Source organism: Lacerta agilis, chromosome 9, assembly GCF_009819535.1.
Source record: "Lacerta agilis isolate rLacAgi1 chromosome 9, rLacAgi1.pri, whole genome shotgun sequence".
In the NCBI taxonomy this organism is placed as follows: Eukaryota; Metazoa; Chordata; class Lepidosauria; order Squamata; family Lacertidae; genus Lacerta; species Lacerta agilis.
Window position 1 is genome coordinate 16129955 of NC_046320.1, and position 23460 is coordinate 16153414.

Below are 23460 nucleotides of genomic sequence, written 5' to 3' on the forward strand. Positions count from 1 at the left end.
CTCCACCCCCATCAGTCAGCCCAGACACTGAGATCCAGTGCCGAGGGCCTTCTGGCGGTTCCCTCACTGCGAGAAGCAAAACTACAGGGAACCAGGCAGAGGGCCTTCTCGGTAGTGGCGCCCGCCCTGTGGAACGCCCTCCCGTCAGAAGTCAAGGGAATAAACAACTACCTGACATTCAGAAAATACTTAAAGGCAGCCCTGTTTAGGGAAGTTTTTAATTTGTGACTCTGTATTGTATTTTGGTATTTGTTGGAGGCCGCCCAGAGTGGCTGGGGAGACCCGGCCAGATGGGCGGGGTATAAATAATAAATTATTATTATTATTATTATCAACGGTACTGACCTAGATGGGCCAATGGTCTCACTTGATGAAAAACACCTTCCTATGCTCCTGTGATTCTGCAGTTGTTCTGGTCCTGACTACTAATTATGATTGCCCTATTCCTACTCCCAAGTGACACTGCAGATTAAATTAAAATGCCTATATGCAATGCACACTTTAAAAGGAAAAGGTATACAATAGTTAATAATAAAAATATTGATCCTGTATTTGTAACTCATCATTTCTCTTCTTTCTCCTATTAAAAATTCAGGACAGTTGCTCTAAGAAAAGTATTTGACATCTTATAGCATGAAGAAGCAGAAGACCTCAGTCAAATGGGTTTCCTTCATATAGTTAAAAATAATTAGACCAATACTTTTGTAGAAGGAAATACACCATTACAATCTCAGTGGGGTGCAACCTTGGCCTTTAGCTTGAGAGAGAGAGAAATCACCAAGTTACTTTCCTAATAAACAATGCAATATTAATAAGCACAGTTGGGGTCCAGTGTTCTGAAAACTCGCAGCAGGTATTGAAATTGTTGCTTGATTTAGCTTGGAAATTCACTATTCTTTATAAATGGACAATGCTGATTGCAAGTAACAGAAGGGCAAATGTAGAGTATAATCAATTAAAGGATAAAAAAAGAAACTACCTAGTAGCTTTAAAGTAATAATTCTACTCTATTCTGTGCTGGTCAAATCATATTTGGAGAAATGTACTGAGCTCTGTTAAGCATATTGTAAGGGGGACATTGACAAAATCTGTTTGAGGCTATGGTTACAGAAGACGCTCTTGGTGTGTTAATGCTGCGAACCCCACTATTGCAGGCTAAGGTTGTATGTATGTATGTATGTGCAGATAAACCATATATCATAAAGACACCACAGTCTCCACTGTGCCTTATTCCTGAAGGAAACACGAAGCCTGGGATAGTGTCTGGAACCCCTGGAATCTCACACCGCTCAGAGATTGGGGTGGCATGCAACGGTATAATTTAAAATCCATTAGGAGTTTAAAAGGTGCACAAATTACAAGACTAGAACAAGCAAAATGTATAAACTGTAAGGCATTTATTTATGACCAGAAATTGAGAAACCCTTCAAGTCTAAACTGATGGCACTTGGTGTGTGCCAGGTCCAAGCAATTGGGATATTTTTCAGTTTATGGCAGACACTAGATTAAAAGTGCCATCTGAGAAACCTGGCCACTAATTGCCAAGGCATCATGGGATTCATCCCAGAATTATGTAAGATATTTTGCCAACACAGATGGTAAGGTTACCCAGGGGCCAAATTAAATGTGAGACCAAGTTCCTCAACAGTGTTGTTGTTTAACTGAAAAGCAGCCTGAGAAGGCTACAATCCTGCCTAACATATGTATATTTGTTCTCATGCAGTGAAAATCAGCTTGTGTGTAACTTCAACCTTTCCCAGCCAATTTCTCATTTTTAAAAATGTCTAATTTAGCCCTGTAGCTCAATGAGTAAAAACATATTTACTCTTAAGGATCAAAGAAAGTAATGTGAACTAGTAGATATTATTTTAAAATGTGGTCTTATTTCAGGAAGGCCCTTCAGTTTGTTCTTCATCAGTAAAATAGATTACTGGTGACCCTCCTTTCACAAAATTCTAAGCATTGGATCAAATGTTAGAACAGCCACATGGAAAGTTCTAGAAATCTTTTGCTTTTAGGTTATTCATTACATGGACAAGGATGATCATGTGGAGAGTTTCAACATCAACATTTGCAGCCACTGATGCAGAAGTTCTCCACATGACTCTCCAGTTTGTGAGGAACTTGGATATATTTTTCCCTCCCCCCCCTCACACATTTCTATTGGACGTTCTTTGGTGGCTGTAATATTTGAATCAGTTGCCAGTTTCAACTTCTATGCAACCTACGGTAAGTAAGCTTTTGAGGTTCAGAACTGCATCTAATGAATAATAAAACTTCCAGAGCAGAGAGCATTTAAGACATTTCTGTTTCCTAAAGTCAAACACACAATGTTCTTCCAAATCTTTCCAGTAAAGATAAGCTGGTTTAGATACAACAGCACCAAAGCATGAAACAACTATTGCTATTTGCTTATTAAGAAATGAGCAAATTGTACAAGCTGGATTGTCGTTTGGGCTTCTGAGAAAGAAAAGAAAGAGGAATCGCAATCTTCATGGGACCAGGCTTTTTTCCAGCAATATGGTCAGTCTGAGGCTTCTGACCCAGGGATGAGCTGGCTATAGGTCAGAGAGGTGAGCCAAGTACAATTCCAAAAGCCATTTCTTGGGGGGGGGGGGTGGAACGGGCGCATAAAGATGCTTAATGAAGGGGAACCAGGGAAAAGATGCCATGGTGAGAGAGTAAAGCAGCAATGGGTATGGGCAAAGTGGGATGTATGCACACAGTAACTGGATTGCTGTAGAAGAGCTAAAGATGTCAAGAGAGCTCCCAGAGAAGGCTGGCACCTGTGCAGCCATTGACGGAGAAGGATACCAGAATAAACGGACCCTTGGTTTGACGCAGAAAGGAAGTTGAGAAGGCATAGCGCCAGAAATGCACTACTCAAATGCCCATGAATTGGTGTTTGGCAAAAGAGAGAGAGAGAGAGAGATTAATTGAGTCTGCATCGAGTCTCTACGGAAGGAATGTGACTAGTTCTCATAAGCATTTGAGAGAAAGATCATTTGCAGTGTACTTCTGATTTACTTGCTCTCATTTTAGTCAAGACCAAACTGTTCTCTGTATGCAAAGGAAAACAGTAAATGAGATGATTTCTCCCTTAACCTCGAGAAAGCTGGTTATTAAACCATTCTAGATTACCAAACCATCCTACTGGTGTACTGCCATCTAGTGTAGATCAAAACCACTCTGTAAAACTGCGCAGAAAAAAAGAACGACTAAAGAAAAATCTGAGCCAGAAAGTATTGCAGCTCGACCACTTCTGTGAACTGTGTGTACTCTGCATTGTAAAGGCACTTCTAGAACTTAGCTCTCTTCCTGGTGGCTTAGCTTTTTAGGTGCACTGGGTTTTTTACATGGGTTAATCAGTCAAATACAGGGTGATGTACAATCAAAGGGCTTAAATGGCACAGTCCTGACAAGAGTTTTGCCATGTTTGTCTTTTAGCTTTGAGAACAAAATTTGATAAGCTAGGATTTAGGTAACAACAAATCGCCAGATAGGAGAGTAAAGCACTGCTGAGTGGAACAGGAATGTGGAAACCTGCATATCCATGTTGATTATCTCTGAAGTTTCTTATGCTGTCTTGCCACTGCTATTTTAGTTTAGAAATGTGCTGTCTGTATGCCACGATTGTATTATTGCTTTTCCTGTTTATACGTAAACTGCTATGGCAATTTGCACTAAACATGGCTCCCCAAAACCACTCTCTAGTTATGTTGTCAACTATAGCTACTACAGTCGTACCTTGGTTGTCGAACGCCCTGGAACTTGGAAATTTTGGCTCCCAAACACCGCAAACCCAGAAGTGATTGTTCCAGTCTGCAAACGTTCTTTTGGACCCCGAATGTCCGACGGGGCTTCCACGGTTTCTGACTAGCTGCAGGAACTTCCTGCAGCCAATCAGAAGCTGCGATTTGGACTTCCAGAACGGATTCTGTTCAAATTCCAAGGTATCGCGGTATAATAGCTTCTCCAGTCTCAAAAAAGAAAAAAGAAAGGCTAAGTGAACTACATGTACAAGTTTGGATCTTGTTTAACTGATTTTCAGAAAATTCCCTTTCTAAAAAATGAGATGAAAGAAGAAAAATTAGCTTTTTATTTTGTATTGTAACCCAATCAAATCCAATCCAAAAAGCTAACTGTCATTCCCTCCAATTCCAAGCTCAGATGGGCCAAGTGGGATATCCAAAATCAAGGTATGGTTTATAGTTCTACATACTTGGGGAAATGCATAAATTTAAATTTATTTTTTAAAAAGAAAAAGAAAAAGAAAAAGCCAAATGGCCTGACATGGACCTACATGCCTATATAACCTAGGGGATATGGAAAGCATAGAAACACAGGAAGGCACCTTACCACAAGTCAAACCATGGCCTACCTAGATCTCTATGCTTCACATGGTCGCTCTCTGCAGTTTCATGCAGGAGTATTTCCCAGCCCTACCTGGTGTCGGGGAGCTGAAAAGGAGAACAGCTCTTTCACAGATCAGAGAAAGTCAGGGAAACACCAGCTAACTTGCAGTTACGTTTCTTTAGTAAGGAAGCAGAACATACAGAGAACTCGGAGGTATGCTCCCACCTTGGCCTTCACAGTTGCTTGGTCTTGCTTGTACCTCCCACTTCACCCCATTCCCTATGTGCCAGGCCTCTCCCTCTGTCTGTGGGATGTAAACAGAGAGCAGTCAAACCCAACACTGCTAGAGTGGACATGAAGGTAACTCAGTCCTCCAGGCTTAACTTCCTGTTTACCTGGACTGAGTTACAGGAACCAGAAGTAGGTGTGGTCTTACCTGGGAACAAGATCCCAGGTTCATTCAGCATTTTGTCTCCATCTGTTCAAGAAGCAACAAGGATGTTCTCCTTGGCTCCCAGCCAGGAGAACAAAGGAAGCTACTTTTCCCTATGGAAGTAAGCATTCCCACACTGTCTACAGGGAGCCCTGAGGGACCCTTCTCTGTTTCTGCCTGGCTCTCTGCTCTGTGATATGAATCGGACGCCTTGGGGTTTTTTGTGGGTGGAGGGAAGGCTTGCATGTTGTCAGCAGAAAAGCTGTCAAGGTGGCTCTGTGGTGAAGCTGCTGATTCCCGTCTTTGCTCTGTGCTGGGGCACCTGCCTGTTTCCTCCTTTTCCTCAACCTCCAAGCTCCCAGTCTCCTGTACTTCCCAGCTCATCCCCTCCTCTGGGGTGTGTCCATTTGTCCACCACCAAGAGCTGGGATTCAAATCCTCTCCCTCTGCTTTCCCTGGGGGAAGGGGGGGCTCTTGGCCCTACGGTTTCCATCACTTCTCATCTAGCCAGTTTCTGACACCTAGGGAGCTGCCAGGGAATTTATCTGGGATTCTTGCATACAAAGTGCATGCTCTCCCCCTGAGTTTCAGCCCAGTTTATCCATGGAATGTTATGGTGCAAATTAGGGCAGAGGGAGACAGAGAAGGAACTACCTCTGTTCAAGCTCCCGAAGCTTATCCTGGAAAGGGTGGTGAGGTGGGAATGCTGTGAAGCTAAAAAATTGTGTCTCAGCACTATTCTGCAACGTTATCAGGAGGGAGCGACTGAGAGTTGGTTGCTTGTGTAAGGCTACCTAGCGGCTTCGTGGCAAAAGACTGATTAGGGCAGATTATTCTGCAGTATTGTCAAGAATTAGTCCCCAGGCTCAAACCAGCTGCATGCATCATAGGCTGCCTTCATTAAGATTCATACTATTCAGAGCTTCACAACAGCCAACAAGTAACCGCTCAAAGTTCTCAATCCAAGAAGCTACACTGGTAACTCATGAAAAAAACATTGCGCTCCAACCATGCTGCTTCTTTCCTTCAGTCTCTTTTGCCACTGATTGGGGACAGCCAAGCGCTGCAAAGTTTGCAAAATTCTCCTGGACTCACATGCTAATATTAAACAAGTGAAACCTTTGTCATGTGGGGGGGGGGGGGGGTTCGACTTGCAGTCTGATCCAAGTAGCATTATAGTTCATACATTTCAAATATCTTTAGCATTTCCTTCAATTGAGTCACTGTAGCTTTTTATCAACAGATTCCCCATGAAGTGATCAAAGGGGGGGATCTTTAAGGTGCCAGAAGGTAAGAGTAGTATCAGTTACTGAATTTCCAGCAATGAAACCTTATTACTATGCATGATGTTTACACTGCAGCATCTGTTTCTTGTTGAGCAAAGACCTCTTTTACAATGATGATATAAGCCCTGTAGCTTTTCCACTAAAGGAAACATCACAGCATAAATTCAGACATCTTTATAGAGCAGTATCAATAAGTGTATCCCATCTATTCAGAACATTCTAAAGAGCTCATTACTATGATGCTAAAATCCCTCTCCTGGTCTTCTAGGTTACTTCTTTTTTTTTTGCAGTAGTGCATAGAGTCAAGTTTTATTCTGTTAAGCATAGTACAATTTTTAAAAATAAGATTTAGGTCCAGAGATATATATATATTTTTTACCGTGAAAGTTTGCAGGCTAGGAACAGAAAAGGTAGTAAAACATTTTACTAAGAGAATGTTGCCAAATATGTTTATTAATTCAAATATATGCAGGGCATTTAGATGGTAATTACAAGGAAGTAAGTCACAGAAGTCTGGCTGGCTCACTCCCTAGTAAGTGTACTTGGAACTGAAATTTTTACACACATAAAAGGCACCAGATTTCATGTGTTGATGGTTGCACTTTGTATAGTTCCAGGCAAGCTTTGTACCTGAAGTTGGCATGGCTGCCCAAACACCATTCTGAACTACATAATTGTTGTGACACTTGCGATATACTCCAACTTCCCAGCAGCAAGCAAGCGCTGCTAGTCCCTTTTTCCTAAACGAAATGGGAGAGCAAGTGTAGAACAAATATAGCAGACAATTCCATCCCGTGTTTGCTCTACACTGCCAGGATCAGCTGCCACCATTTATCTTTAACTCCCTCTCACAATAGCTCTCCTCTTTCTTGCTGCCCACTCGGTCTATAAGGTAGGAGAGTCAGATGGCATTGAGAAGATGGGAGAGAAAAACTGATGCTGACATTTTTAAAAAGTTGTGAGCAGCACCAAGAAAGGCAATACTAGCACCATTTTCACTCACTCAGGAAGAGTCTGCATCATGAATTATGTCAACAAAGTGTCAACGAGGAGCAGACAACCACACAGAATTGCTGCTGCACACTCTGCCTTGTTTAGTGTGTTCATCTTTTTCTTGAGGAAGCAGCCAAGATAAGGAATAAGTTCACACACTCAGACCTGTTTTGCTGGATAGGAGGCATTCTTTCATTCTTGAAGTCTAAAATGCCCAGTACGCATGTGAAAAAATAAATATTATAGGGCCACACTTGTAGTCCTGTGTTAAGGGTAGAAAGAGAACTGCATTCTGCCATTATCATGAGAAATGGGGGGGGCAGAAGTTGGTTCTATAGCTTATACCTAGAAAATGTTTGATATGAAACTTGGCAGTGTAGGAGAGGCAAGGTTGAAGATCTGGGTTAGGTCCAGCACTCTGTCACTGACAGCCATCTATCTTCCAAGGTAGTGGTGCGAAGCTGGAACTAACCACAAGATAGGATACCATACCATATCTAAAAGGTAAAGGGACCCCTGACCATTAGGTCCAGTCGTGTCCAACTCTGGGGTTGCGGCGCTCATCTCACATTAATGGCCGAGGGAGCCGGCGTACAGCTTCCGGGTCATGTGGTCAGCATGACTAAGCCACTTCTGGCGAACCGTTTACCTTCCTGCCAGAGTGGTACCCATTTATCTACTTGCTCTTTGGTGTGCTTTCGAACTGCTAGGTTCGCAGGAGCAGGGACCGAGCAATGGGAGCTCACCCTGTTGCAGGGATTTGAACCGCCGACCTTCTGATCAGCAACCCCTAGGCTCTGTGGTTTAACCCACAGCGCCACCCGCGTCCCATATCTATATTGCCTAAATAACATGTCTGTTAAAGATGTCATGTTTAACAGCTGTAATTTTGCAGCATTTTGGAGCTTGGCTGAACATGAAAAGCTATTAACATAATATGTTAAACTGAAAGTTTTATTCAAAACAAAATAAATAATAATAATAAAAATTCCTTCCAGTAGTACCTTAGAGATCAACTAAGTTTGTTCTTGGTACCAAGAACAAACTTAGTTGGTCTCTAAGGTGCTACTGGAAGGAATTTTTTATTTTTTATTTTGTTTTGACTATGGCAGACCAACATGGCTACTTACCTGTAACTGAAAGTTTTATTATTTGATTTGCATTTTAGCTCTAATGAAAATAATCCAAATATTTTGCCATCTAAGTAAGGGGCACCTCACGTTCTTAACATGTGAAGTATTAAAACAAGACTGCTTCTGAGCATGGGCAGAATGTATGTTCCCAACAAAGCAATAATAATCATCACATCCAACCATGTATTTTAAATGATGGAAGGAATATAGTTTCCACATCAATGATTATCTTACTCATATTCGTACCAAAATAAGCTGGTAGTTAATGTATTTTCAAGATCCACATTGGGCAAAATCTAAGTTTTAAATGTCATTTAAGATCATTAGATCAATTAGCATTTGAAATCAAGGGGGCTTTAAAAGGATGGAAATTATGGTCAAATTACTTTCTTTGATGTAAATATTGCTATATTATTATTTTTTACATATTTTCTATGTCATAGTCAATAGAAACATTTGTCTTGGGCCACAACTCAAACCCTGACCACTGCCGAGTGGAGAATAAGGCAAACAGATGTGTCCCAAGAGAGTAATTCAGGTATTCAGCCATTGGCTCTCATTTGACTCCCCTCATTAAGAGAGCTGTGCCACAATGAAATATCTACCCTGAAAATTATGTAAAACTCTTTGTAACATTTAACCATTTTTGTCACTCTGAAAGCAACACTAGCATTATTTGAAAACAAAACTAGTTTCCAGAACTTTTTTTAAAAAGTTAAATTTCTTGATATTATTCTGAGAATTTGAGCCGGTAAAATTTAGTATTTGCGGCTTGCTTCCATCTACTAGGCTTCTCTCACACACTCTTCAAGATTGCTACATGGGATATATTAAGTGAAAAAGCTGTAATTGCCAGAAAAAGCTGTGTATTTCCAACAAACCTAATCACAGTAATTTTCAGGACTTAAAAGGGGGAATAGTGACACCTAAGTACAGTGGTACCTCGGTTTAAGAACTTAATTCATTCTGGAGGTCTGTTCTTAACTTGAAACTGTTCTTAACCTGAAGCACCACTTTAGCTAATGGGGCCTCCCACTGCCACTGCACCGCCAGAGCACAATTTCTGTTCTTATCCTAAAGCAAAGTTCTTAACCGGAGGTACTATTTCTGGGTTAGTGGAATCTGTAACCTGAAGCGTCTGTAACCCGAGGTACCACTGTATTTGAAAAACTTTTTTTTATCCAGCACTAGAAATGTGCATGATATCTTACCCTGCAGATAATTCTGAAAAGTTGCACTAAAATTTAACTTTGTTTTCACTTTCGACTGTAGAGGCAACAGTTATATTCAGTGTTACAGTGGTACCTCTGGTTACGTACTTAATTCGTTCCAGAGGTCCGTTCTTAACCTGAAACTGTTCTTAACCAGAAGCACCACTTTAGCTAATGGGACCTCCCACTGCCACTGCGCCACCAGAGCACGATTTCTGTTCTTATCCTGAAGCAAAGTTCTTAACCTGAAACGTTATTTCTGGGTTAGCAGAGTATGTAACCTGAAGCGTATGTAACCTGAGGTACCGCTGTACTTCCTCCTCTGTGCAAAACCGGAAGTGATAAACCAATGGCAATGTTTTGCTGTCTGAAGATATCCAGTACTGTATTAACAACGGAATAGTAATGGAGTCAACACCATCCTTCTCGTGTCAAATGATTTATTGCACTCTGGCAGAGGGTGATGAGAGAAGCCCCATGTTCTTCTGTGGCTTGGAGCCAAGAAGTGAGACTTCGTTTGTGCTGTTATGGTGACATATTGTTACCCAAAGTTTAATTGTATTAGTATGTAGAATAGTTTTGCCCTATCCAGGAGAACCAGTATTGGGTTTTATAGCTTTGAGTTTACTGATAACTGGTAGTTATTAACTTTGAACACTCAGGGGAAACAAACAAATAAATAAATAAATCTGACTCTTCCCTGATGCATAGTGTATGTACATGAAAAAAATATGCATCACAAGAAGGTATTTACCTGCACACACTTCTTAACTAGCATACAGGTGACACTATCACTAAAATTAAAAACAACAACAACACCATTTGGAAACAACATGCTCCAACTCACCCCCCGAAAGGATGCTAATTGTTTTATGGATAACGTTGCATATATTTATTTGGAAACCTATATGTTATTGATATGACTTGACTTTTGATAGTCAAAATATAAACCATAAAACAAAACTGGAAGCTTTGACAAAATGTTGCACTTTTGTATGAAGAGTTAGGTAGAACTAATGCTTACTACGTAGCAACAGAGTGAATCAGTAATTAAGAGCAGATGAGCGCCGCAACCCCAGAGTCGGACACGACTGGACCTGATGGTCAGGGGCCCCTTTACCTTTTTAACCAAAAAAAACACACAATAGAATAGTGCAAGGCAAACTTTATTGCCTCCATTTTGGCACACATCAATCAAGAAACAAAGCTCCCCATCTTGTCTATAGTCACCTTAGGTGAGGGCTGTAAGTATATGCATTAGAATGTTCATTGTGCTCATACAAACCTCTGAGCTGAATCAAGACACTTCAGAGAGATTTGGGGGGGTCTTCCAAGGTGCTAAACAGGTGTGCATTGAGGCACCCCCAAAACAAAATAAGGCTGCTCCTGAAGCCTCAGGGCCGCTTCAGACTTCCAGAAGTGCCAGGCAGTCTTGAGCAAGTTGCCTATTCAAAATGTTACGTTTCCCCCAAGCTCACAATATAAACGAAAGCGGGCAATGATCTGTAGTTTTGTGTCTAACAACACGAGTTTCCAAGGAGACTCAAAACTATTTTCATTCACCCTAACTCCCTAACCGCAGTGCCTATCCCCTCAGAAATTCAATTTGTATACAAATTGCACACACGACAGAGGCATCCCTAGGCAAATAACGTGCAAAACTGGTCCGCCCAATTTGGGCAGTTAGAATCCCTGATTTGAAGGAACACATTGTTCAATACGTGGTTCCTGAGTTGAGACGCCATTTCGCATATGGCTCTAACTCCTTCAACACTATTTTGCACCTGGCTTCTGGTAAAAAAAAGTAGATTCTGTAAGCCTGAAGAATGTCCACGAATGTCTAGAACACTGGTTTTAAACAAGTGGATCAGGAATACAACATGGACATGATGCAACCTACAGGAGTTTCATGTTCGCTCAACCCCACCCCACCCCCCCACCCCCCAGGGAGTTGCCATAAAAGAAAGAGAATGAAAGAATACAGAGAAAGTAGGAAAGAACAGAATAAGAGAGCAGAGGAACTGAGGGCTCACCTAGACTTTTGCTTGCCTCACAAGCTCTATCAGAACAAACATCAATCGGGTTTTATCTGGATCGGCATGTGCCGTGATTTAAAGCTAAAGAGTGGGTTTTTCATGCCTAGAAAGTGTGGGTCCAGCAGAAAACCACTCACACCTATGCTTTCTAGGCATGAGACAAGTGGAAGCGTGGCTGAGCCCTGAGACAAGTATGGTACAAAATAGTTCCCAAGCTGCATATTTTGTCTTAGGGAAGGTCCCTGGTCTGAACAAGTTGAAGGCTCCTGTTCTAGAATGAATGCAAGAGCAGTCCAAACAGCTGAATACTTTTTTCACAAAACATACTGTAAGAAAGCAACTCTCCTAAGTAGTAAGATGCAGAGGATAGAGCAGAGTTCAGATATGTATCTTCAGAATTTCTTACGATTAACTATTAGCTTCAGTCATACACACCCTAGTTACATCCATGCTAGATTCTTATAATACTTTAGACTATGAAAGTCAATTTGAAAACTTCCACTGGTATAGCTTGCAGCAGCCAAGATGCTTGTGGCAGATGAGAGTTTGAATTTTGTTGTTGTTGTTCAGTCATGTCCGACTCTTCGTGACCCCATGGACCAGAGCACGCCAGGCACTCCTGTCTTCCACTGCCTCTCGCAGTTTGGCCAAACTCATGTTAGTAGCTTCGAGAACACTGTCCAACCATCTCATCCTCTGTCGTCCCCTTCTCCTTGTGCCCTCCATCTTTCCCAACGTCAGGGTCTTTTCCAGGGAGTCTTCTCTTCTCATGAGGTAGAGTTTGAATTATGTGATACTAAATACCAGTTGCAATGGTTCTGTGTTTGCTTCTGGGCTCACTTGCAACTGCTAGTTTAGTTCTTAGTTTTTATTGGCCTTAAATAGTTGGGGTCCAGAAGGATTGCCTCCAGCACAGGCCTGGAGATGAACTCAGAGGTTCTGTCCCCAGTGCACCGCTAAGAGCTTTCAGGTTGGCAGGTACCATGGACAAGGACTTTTCAGTAGTGGCCTCATAGTTCCCTGGAGAGGGAGTTCTTATGGCACCCTCGCTAATGACTTTTAATTAGATTGTAAACACTCTTATATTTGATTTGGCATTTTACTTCTGGCTTTATGCTGGCTTTCATGTTTTAATTGCTGCTGTTTTATTTATTTTTTATTTTGATAATTTATATACTGCTTAAATGCAGTTTTCTCTAAGCCATGCACAAGTAACTTCTTTTACAACTTGTTTGCAGGCAGCTTGAACTTGTTTTTTTTATATGGTTGTTTGATTATTATTATTTTTCCACCTTCAGAGGGTTTGCCCCTTAATATCAGGTTATTAAAAAAAAACTTTGTGATTACAGAACAGTTTTGATGCTACCGTTTGACAAAGGTAAACTTATGAAAAGTCTGTCCTGATACTTTCCCTTTTAATTTTTTTTTAAACTTTTAAGTTACATCCAATAATCAATGTGATATCAATGTGCTTCACTTCTTCAGGATATTCAGTGGTATTATAAAGTCAACAGATTCAGAAAGAAAATATTTCATCTCTTCCAAGTGATGCATTTACGTTTACAGTCTGCCCTCCAACAGTTTCGGGACAGGTGTCATATGTTTTATAGGTATATATTAAGAAAAGAATATGATGAGCTCATGTCCCAAAAGGGCTGATGATAAAATACTTTTGCATGGCTGTGACAATTTCCACAATAACCAATCCAGAGGGAGCAGAGAATTGTAATTCCAGATGGAAAACTAAGCAACATTATATGGACAGATTTTTTTAAAAAAAGTTACATTTTTTATGCATTTATTGCAAGAATAAATCTAAGCTTAGCACAGTAGCACAAGAATAGATAGCCCCAGAACCTTTCACGTGTTAAATGTGAAATCCATTAAGATCCACCGGGTTTTTCAAATGAAGAAGGACATTAACAGCCATGTGTAAACAATCTTTTATGGAGAAGCAAACTGAATTTGACCACCCCTCTTACCATTAAAAAGAAGAAACCCTGACCTTGTAAACACATTAGCTGAAGGGCTGTGTCAACGACTGTGAGAACGGGATGCTGAATTAGATGGGAGATTGGCAGCAAGCTCTTCTTCTGTCCTTAACTGACACATTAATACAGAGCATGTAGCTCAGATAATGGTTTCACTGCACATAATGCAGGCCTGCAACTGAAACTAAGCAAGTCTGGTTCAGTAGGCTGCCTCGATGTTAGAAATGCTCCCCTCCACAGACTCCAGCATAGCATCCAAAAGGTTGCTAGTCATAGACAGAGGCTCAGTTTAAAGCAACTTCCCATGAAACGCAGAGTGGTATCCAAAGGCACTATAGTTGCTGGGTGAATTTTATTCATTAAAACCATTTCTATCCCAAACTTCTGCCTCAATATGAGACACTCAAGGTGGTTCACAAGTCTAAGACAAGCCCAAAGTACAAAAATAATCAAAGAAACAAAAAGCACACATACAAATTTTCCAGCAAAAGGACTCTGGGTACACAACATAATATTAGGGTCAGAAAACCAAATATCCAAAACCCTGTTGGATTCTTTTTTTATTTTTTAAATCTTCTGCGCAGAACAGAATGCCATAAGCAGAAACATAAGACCAATCTGTTGGGGAAGGGTAACCCAGAGTCCCATGGACTGCAAAAAGATCAAACATATCCATCCTTAAAGAAATCAGCCCTGAGTGCTCACTGGAAGGGCAGATCCTGAGGTTGAGGCTCCAATACTTTGGCCACCTCATGAGAAGAGAAGACTCCCTGGAAAAGACCCTGATGTTGGGAAAGATGGAGGGCACAAGGAGAAGGGGACGACAGAGGATGAGATGGTTGGACAGTGTCTTTGAAGCAACTGGCATGAGTTTGGCCAAACTGCAGGAGGCAGTGGAGTATAGGGGTGCCTGGTGTGCTCTGGTCCATGGGGTCACGAAGAGTCGGACACGACTGAACGACTGAACAACAACAACAACCCAGGGCTAGGGTACCACAATGAAGATTGCTATGTCCAATGTTCCCGCCAAAAGAGCCTCTGATATCAGTGAGCTACCCAGCAGGGCTTTCCCCATTGACATGAAGATGCATGTATTTATTTAGAAAGACTTACAGACCACCAACACCCCCAACTCAAAGCGCTATACAAAATAAAACTGAACCATTTTAGTAAATAGAACAGTAGCCACAAATCTGAAAATGACTAAAAATATTGACAAAAATAAATGAACAACAAAACACAGATAAAATCAGTAGAACGCTCTTATAACAGAGTGCACTTCAGTAATCTGGTCTTGAAGTTACCAATGTCTGAATTACTGTGGTTAACCTTTCCTGGTTCAGGAATGATTACAGCTGTGGTACCAACTGAAGCTAGTAAACCAGCCTCACTGAAATCTCTTGGGCCTCCGATTACAAAGCTGGATCCAGGAGCAAACCCAGGCTGCCTGCCTACTCCTTCAGAGTGAGTACAATTCCCTCCAGGGCAGGCTGTTGGCCAAGTTCTTGAATACAAGAACCAATCACCCACAGAGCCTCTGTCTTGCCAGAATTTACAAGTAGCTTAATATGGCAGGTAGAAGTCCTTGTAAATATTGTTCCTGATACAGGAGGTAGTAAGAAGAGAGTAATTAAGTCTAGATACAGGTGGGTAGCTGTGTTGGTCTGCCATAGTTGAAACAAAATAGAAAATTCTTTCCAGTAGTATGTTAGAGCAGAAGTCAAAGTTGAGAAAAAACTTAGTAATTGAACACTCAGTGTTCAACAGGACTCTGAAACACAAAGATTATTCTGATAGTTATTTTTACACCTATAAAAAAGCTGGAATAATAGATTTGGAGACTTATTTGTAAGCATGCAGATTTTGAGAACAAGTGGCAAAAGACAAATAGCACCATCATGCCACCATCTTCCATTGTCCTACCTCTCCGGAGCTGTTTTCACGAGACACAAACCAAAGTGATAATAACTGGAGGTACCAGGGATAGTCTGCTCCTTTAATGTTTGCAGTCCATATTTTCAGAGAAACCTCTGGACATCAAGGAGATGAAACCAGATAGGTGGAGGGGAGAAAGCAGCCCAGGATTTGATCGGGGACATCAAAGTAGGAGAATTGGGGGTTAAAGGTCAAAATGAACCACAAGGAGGGGCACAGACTAGAAAGGTAAAAGTGGGGTGGGATAGGGAGGACACTGACAGGAAAAGAAGGGTGAGGGGGCGCAGAATGGAATGAGCTGTGAGCTGCATGACTGGAAGCGGTACACTTAGTGCTGGAATGGCAAAAATTGAGGCTTCTCTTCCAGCACAAGTAGAAGCTGGGGGTATTTTGTGGGAACCATGAAAGGGTTAAACTCTCCCTGTCCACTCCCTGTGGTTCCAATGCTACCTCAAGTTCCCTGTGACTGCTGTTTACACACTAGTATTCTAAAGTGCATGTTAACTAAAAGTAAAGGGACCCCTGACCATTAGGTCCAGTCGCGGCACTCATCTCGCTTTACTGGCTGAAGGAGCTGGTGTTTGTCCGCAGACAGCTTCCAGGTCATGTGGCCAGCATGACTAAGCCCATTCTGGTGAACCAGAGCAGCGCACGGAAATGCCATTTACCTTCCTACCAGAGTGGTACCTATTTAGCTACTTGCACTTTGACATGCTTTCGAACTGCTAGGTGGGCAGGAGCTGGGACTGAACAACGGGAGCTCACCCCGTCACGGGGATTCGAACCACCAACCTTCTGATTGGCAAGCCCTAAGCTCTGTGGTTTAGACCACAGCGCCACCTGTGTCTGCATGTTAACTACATTCATACAATTAACTTTGTGTCTAGCTTGGCCCTCAAAGTCAATTCGTATGACCACCAAGCTCAAGGTGGTCTCTTTAAAACAATGCAACCACCAGCTGCCGCCACATGAAATGTGGGAAGATTTTTCAATATCACTGCAAAAAAGGGCCAGATGTGAAATGGCCTACAACATGTTTTCTCCTGCACATGGTCACAGGTAGGAAGCTGGCACATGCAGCAATTTCAAAAAACCTAATGGGTGCATGAGTTGTCCTCAGCTGCTGCTTAATATGCCAATCAGTGACTATCCATAAATGACTTCCCATTATATTTTGTTTGATTTGTTTAAAAGTGCTAAATTGCAGTCATTTCCTAGTCACAAAGCCACTGCACAAGAGTGCTCCAATTTCCTCTATCCATAGTTCCCTCCTTTGCAAAAGCATAAACACACAGGCACCTACACAATAGCAAGTGAATAGGAAAAATTACACACACTCTCTCTCTCAGGACTTATATACAGGACTTAACTCAAACCCTTTCAAACATTTTTTTTAAAAAGACCTAAAGCTTACTGAGACTTGGGAAGGAAAAATCTGCCAAACAGACGTTCCCATCTGGAATCCAGTTATGCTTTTCTTTAGTTCAAATCACTTCCTACTTACCGTTCAACACAACATGTACTTTGTGAGATTTAAGGATGTCGTCTAGCAGTATGCAGCTACAGTTTATTTTTTCATTTGCAAATGTCTTGAAGTTTGTACGGTACGCTTATGCACACCGAACCTAAGAGAGAGTTATTTAAAGAATTTTTCCTACTGAGAAGCTTCTTGCTTTTTTCTTTTCTTTTTGAGGTTTATCTTTTCAGTAGCCTTTGGAAAACTGAGACTCTTCTTGCTGTTCTGTCCTCTACTGAAATGTGTCCAGATGGAGTCTGTTTACTTTGTAGTTAATGAGAATGGAAGGAAATGTAGTGATGAAATATTAAAAACCCTTCCTTACTTCTAGCATTGCCTGCTTTAATCTTGTGCAAAGCTTCCTTCAACAAACCCTGTGAAACCTTCAAAGTCAAACAGCACCACTCTCTAAACCTTTCTTTAAAAAAGGGAGAAAGGCTGTGGTTTTTTGGGGCTTCAAATAGTTTCGATAGACAGGGACGGGGAGTTCCAAACTTTCTGCATTGAAAAATATTAAAACCTTAAATATAAGAACCCATTCACCCATTTCCAAAGACTGACAATTGCAACAACCATAATATTAATACAGTAAGCCGTTAGTGACTTGGTGCCACCACAGAAAGTTTCAACTTGATCTTCTTGATTTAAATTACTGGTTCAAAGTAAAACGAACAAGAACGACTTGAATCAGGTCAAGGCAACTTCTTGGAGTACAAAATATATGGGTCGAGTTCCACTTCACACGTACATATTCACACATTCAAGTACAAAGTGATGATATACATCACCACATATGGAACTTTTTCGTATCACCCAGTTTCAAGTTAAGGAATACTTTCCCAGGAAAACAGTTCACATATTTGGCTCTGAGTTATGAAGAATAGCAAGCTGATGGGTGATGAACATGAATACGTGTATCTGCCTTGGGATGAGACAACATCAGAAGTCCTTAAACTCATCTGGGAAGAGCTTTCCCATCCTGATAAAGTCAAATTTGCCCTCCTACTGGTATTTCACTGCACAGGTGCCCAGTTTATAAATGGTATGCAAATCTCAATGAATTTGTTCAAAAAGTGTTAATAATAATCATAATTTTCCAGGACTATGTTCTGTTTCAAGTCGAAATAGATTACACATTAGAAACTGAGGGCTTAGGGGCACTTCTTTTTCCTGCCACACACATTTAAATACTATAGGGATAAAGATTTGTGGTATACAGTACTTGGTGCAGTGGTAGTTAATGGATAAGTTGTAACTTATTTAGCTACTTTCCACATGGAAATTTCTCTCCCTCTGCAGTATGCATGAGCCTAGGTGGGCTTTACAAGACAAGATTCTTTGCAATGAGACATTTCTACGCATAAGTGCCCGCAGCACTGGGCAAATTAATGCAGAATTCTAAAAGGGACCAACCAAGTCTTTGAAGCGATGAAATAAAAGAAAATTATTTTCCATTACCTAGCAACACCCTAACCTCCATATCCCAGCAACATCTGGTTGGAAACTCTTTGAAAGAGAATGCAGGACTGCATGGAAAGATGCCAGGTCCCCCGTTCTTCCACCCTTGCCCCCTGTCCTTTAGGAGGGAGACTAAAATGCACCCTGCACGTGTTTAGAGACCGATTTAGCTCCACAACTCACTGCGGAGCCTTAAAAAAAAAAGTTTATAAATCACTTTTGTGAGCCCTGGAGTGGCTGGGGAAACCCAGCCAGATGGGCAGGGTATAAACAGAATCATACAATTGTAGAGTTGGAAGGGGCTCTGAGCATCATCTAGTCCGACCCCCTGCAATGCAGGACCACAAAGCTGCCCCATAAGGGGATCAAAACTGCAACCTTGGCATGATCAGCACCATGCTCTAACCAACTGAGCTTTCCATGCAAGTATTATTATTATTATTATTATTATTATTATTAAGCCTCTACCTTCAGCTTCTCACCGCCGGGGAAGGAAGGGGGGGGGGGACTTACTGTAGAAGATGTACTCGGTGTAGCTGCTCCAGATCTTGTCCTCTCGGTACTGGTTGATGAAGGCGGCGGTGCCGGTGGAGTTGCAAGCCACCATGTGGAAGCCGGCTTCGGAGAGGCGGTCGAAGGCCTGCTCCAGGTAGGTGAACTTCAGGTAGAAGCGCGACGTGTACTTCTCGGGCGGGCGGTCCGGGTCGCGGCTCTCGTTGAGCGTCTCGCCGAAGATCTCCTTGGCCAGGGCGATGCGGCCGCACACCATGATGCGCGCCACGCGGCGGAACTTGGCGTCGGCCTGGTTCTCGCGCACCGTGGTGTAGGAGCCGCGGTAGCCCACGGTGATGAAGCCGGCGCGCTTCTCTCCGGCGCTGCGCTGGTGCTGGTGGGGCGCCACCAAGAGCTCCCCGCTGCCGGGCGAGTTGGCGTCCTCCAGGTCGCTCTGGCAGCCCTCGTCGTTGAGAGAGCTCTGCTTGGCCACCTTGGGCGACAGCAGCTTGACCAGCTCGGCCAGCTGGAAGTACTCGGCTTCGCGGAGCAGGCGCTCCTTCTCCGGGAAGTGCTCGGGCAGCGCCAGCTGCTTGTCGCGCAGGTAATCCAGCACGTACCTGAAGAGGAAGCCGTCGCGGTCGATGAAGAAGCGCGCGCGGCTGTCCCGGGGCAGCTCCCGCGGGGCGCTCCGCCGGGGCGAGAACATGCGCGCCAAGGTGCTGTCCGGCACGCTCAGCAGCGTCGCGTGCTTGGTCACGTACACCTGCCCGCCCACGTTCAGCTCCACCACCTCAGGGAAGGCGCAGACCCCCGGCGCCGACGGAGAGGAGCACGACGACACCATGTCGCTGATGGGCAGGATGGTGGCGCCGCCGCCGCCGACCCCTCCGCCGCCGCCGCCGTCCTTGAGGGCCATGGCTGAGGCGGGCGAACCGGTGGTGCTGCCGCCGCCGCCGCTTTGCCTTCGCCAGCCGCGTGCAGAGCGGGAAGGGACAGCGGCGCCCGCCGCCGCCGCCGCCTCGCGCGCCGCTCAGCGAGTGCCTCCGGACGCCGCGCGCGCAGCAGCCGCGGAAGGCGGGCGGGCTAGCCCAACCCACTCGCCTTCCTCCGTGGCCACGTGCGCGCTCGTCGCCCCCTTCCCGCGCCCGAGCGGCCGGGCTGCTTTCTCCTCAATTGGACAAGAGGCCACTCTGTGGCACAACCCCGATTGCGCGCGCGCGCCTCCCCCCTCTCTCTCTATGCGCCTCGGGCGATTGCCTCTCTCGAAAGGGGCTTCTCGAGCGCTCCTCCGCTTATCCTGCCTTTTTGCTCCTCACAGGGTGTTTTTTTTTTCCCTCGCCTGCAGCGGGACGACTTTCTTCGAGAAGCGGCTTCTTTCTTTCTGGGAGAAGTGGGTTCCTTCGTTTTCTCCCCACGAGACAGGTCCCGTTTCATTCAGCGCTGGAGGAGTGGTGGTGGAGGAGGAAGACCCCTTTATCCCCCCATTTCCCACTTAGAGGGCTCGAATCTTCTCTTGAGGAGAATCTCCTCCTCAGGAGGGAGCGTCTCACTCCTGGGCATCCCGCGCCCCGCTTTCCCTCTTGCCGGCGCCTCGGCTCCTTCTGAGGAGGAGCAGGAGGAGGACTCCTCCCGCTCCTCAGCCGTGAGCTAAATGCACCACTCCGCGGATTCTGGCGCAGCGGCGTGCCACCAGCGGCGCCTTCCGGACCGAGCAGCGCCCGAGGTCGGGGGGGGGGGGGAGCGCAGCGCGGGAAGCAGCTTCTGGTGAGGCAACAGCGTTGTTCGCTTGCTTGCTCTCTCTCTCTCTCTGCCTCACCAACTCCCAACCCGCCGCGACGGCAACTCGAGAAAGGCGCGCTGACGTCAAGCCCAGCCTGCAAAAAAAAACAAAAAACCCGAAAGAAGCGGCCGGGACGTTGTGAACGGAACAGCTGTCGTGTTTCTTGGGAAGCGCGGGGTAGCGGGCGGACTGGGCGGGCGCGGTTCGTTGCTGGGATGAGGGAGCGTGGTGCTGGGAAGGGGAGAGAGGTGGCTTTGGGATCTTGTTTTGGGTCTCTCCCCACCTCTCGGTTTATGAGTGAGGGGATATTGGAGAGGTGAAGTAGAAACACATTGCGGCCGGAGCTGCTGCTCCAGATCAGGGGCCAGGCCGCGGAGGGTTCACACATGCAACCCTCATCTAAGCAGGTTTACACGGAAATATAAGGTCCGCTGAGTCCCATGATAGTAAGAATAATGCAAGGTTTAGGATGGCAACCTCTTAGTGCGCATGCGCGCGCGCGCCTGGGTTTTTGTTTGGGACCAGGGTTTAGCCAATAGCAGCTGGGGGAGATGTTTCAGGGTGCGAAAGTGGACGGCGAGGGAAGGGTTAAACGCACCTCTCCGGATGCAATTGGTATATTTGGAGCATTTTGCAAGGAAGAAGAGCTATTAAAGGTTCCCGACTCAGAGCTCAGTCATCAAGTGGTAATTTAACCCTTCATTGGAGTTGTTGGGTGCAATTCTGTGCAGGAACTTGCCCCCCCCCCAGTAGTCATGCAGTGTTGGCATTTGCTAGTTTTGGGGAGGGGGAATCCCATTCAGTTATTGGCAGGAAATTTGAACTGAAATTGAAACATTAATACCTCCCTTCAGCCACAATAGGATTTTGCCAGTGTCTAGCAGATGACAATGACAACGACGTCATGGAAGGACATTGGAGGAGCATTGTGCAAAGTACAAATGCATCTTTGAGAAAGTGATACATATTGGTCCTATAAATATTAGATTCTCAGCAAATGTATAGCCCTTCAAGTGCAGGTCACATACTTGCAGACACTGGAACAGTTTCTGTCCATGGAATAAAAAGTTGCCTTCTGTTTGGTTATGTTAATGAACGAATCAGTATATAAATCTTAATGGCCAGAACTAGCTGATGCATGAGAACCAAGTGACTGAAGATGGATGCACTGCCTTCTGGAAGTTCATTGATAAGAGTTGGGCACAGTTGCAACACAAAACCAATAAGGATGCAGAGGTAGCTAAGTTTTATTTCTGTGGCAATTAAAGTATAGGCTAAATCTCGTATAATAATATTACACCAATTTTTGCATATTTTCCAAACACTGAAAAACAGAGGCAGGGAGATGCTGGAGGAATGAAGTCAGACTTCCATTTGATTATGTTGCATAATTGGAAGTTTCACTGGTATTTTTCAATGTTCAAGGGAAAGTACTGTTTTAAAATGTTTTAGAGTTTTCCTGACCCAAAGCCATGATTGACATAATATCCAAACTTGAAGTGAAAACTTTTATACCAACTTCACTGCAGCTTTAATTCTGATAGCTCATTCATGAAGGCAGATATCACACTGTGGTATCTTCTGCATTTTCCTTCCCCTTCTTTTAAATATAGATGTGGACGTCAAGCTGAAGACAGAACTGCAAACCCAAAAACTGTTGTAAAAGTGTTCATCAAATTTCATTGGAATATATCAATACTCAAGGGAGATACTGCATTACTGGTTGCTTTCATATATATCCCACGGGCCCTTTGCTTTTAGAACTTTTAAGTTCCAGTTTATCTTGATTTATCTTGAGTTTAGACATAGTAGAACTTGTATCTTCCATGGCTTCCAAGTATCAACATATCCCCATTCAAAACCTTTTCTTTCCTCAAAAAAATAATAATTCTTCAAGTTGTATATTTCTCCACGGGGGGCTATACTTGCAGAATCTATTATCATATCTTACGCAAAGCTGCATTCTGTAGCTCTCCCAGCCATTTATCTGCCTTGGTTCTGGGTGCGCTGCATTTACAGCTGCATTCTAAAACAGAAATAATTTACTCTTTTTGGTGCTGTCCACACTCCATGCAACAATGGAGCACAAATTATTCCCATTCACTTATGTGCAAGACAAAGTATTACACAGCTACTGTTATTGCAAGAGTCAGCGATATCGGTGTCAAAGTTTTATAGGTCAAAACCAGCACTTTGAATTGGGCCGGGAAACTAATTGGCAGCCAATGCAGTCGGGCCAGGATTGCTGTAATATGCACAAACCACCTTGCGCTGATGAGCAACCTGGCCACCAAATTCTGCGCTAGCCGAAGTTTACGAACTATCTTCAGAGGCAGCCCAACATACAATGCATTGCAGTAATCTAACCTAGAGGTTTGCCAGAACAGAAGTTAGGCTATCCATTTCCAAATAGGGGCACAACGTGGCCACCAGTCAGAGCTGGTGGAAGCCTCAAATGAGAGCAAAGGATCCAGAAGAACCCCCAAGCTGTGCACCCGCTCCTTCAGAGGGAGTGTAACCTCATCAAAAGCAGGCAACCTTCCATCCATCCAGTTTAGGGAACCAGCCACTAACCGTGCCTCATACTTATCTGGATTGAACTTCAGTTTGTTGGCTCTCATCCAGTCCAAGGAGGCTGTGTGTCGTCAGCATATTGCTGATAGGTAAAGGTAAAGAGACCCCTGACCGTTAGGTCCAGTCACGGACGACTCTGGGGTTGCAGCGCTCATCTCGCGTTACTGGCTGAGGGAGCCGGTGTACAGCTTCGAGGTAATGGGGCCACCATGACTAAGCCGCTTCTGGCGAACCAGAGCAGCGCACGGAAACGCTGTTTACCT

The 23460-nt window shown here is 43.9% G+C and overlaps 1 protein-coding gene across 1 annotated transcript in view; it reads right to left on the minus strand.

The window, feature by feature from the left end:
* KCTD8 (potassium channel tetramerization domain containing 8) overlaps positions 1 to 19760 on the minus strand; it is a 51621-nt gene extending 31861 nt beyond the window's left edge. Inside the window, exon 1 of the mRNA XM_033160784.1 lies at positions 18862 to 19760. Coding sequence (XP_033016675.1) covers positions 18862 to 19759 — 898 coding nt within the window. The 5' untranslated portion in view covers position 19760. The remainder of the gene's footprint in view (positions 1 to 18861) is intronic.
* Between the last annotated feature and the right edge of the window lie 3700 nt (positions 19761 to 23460).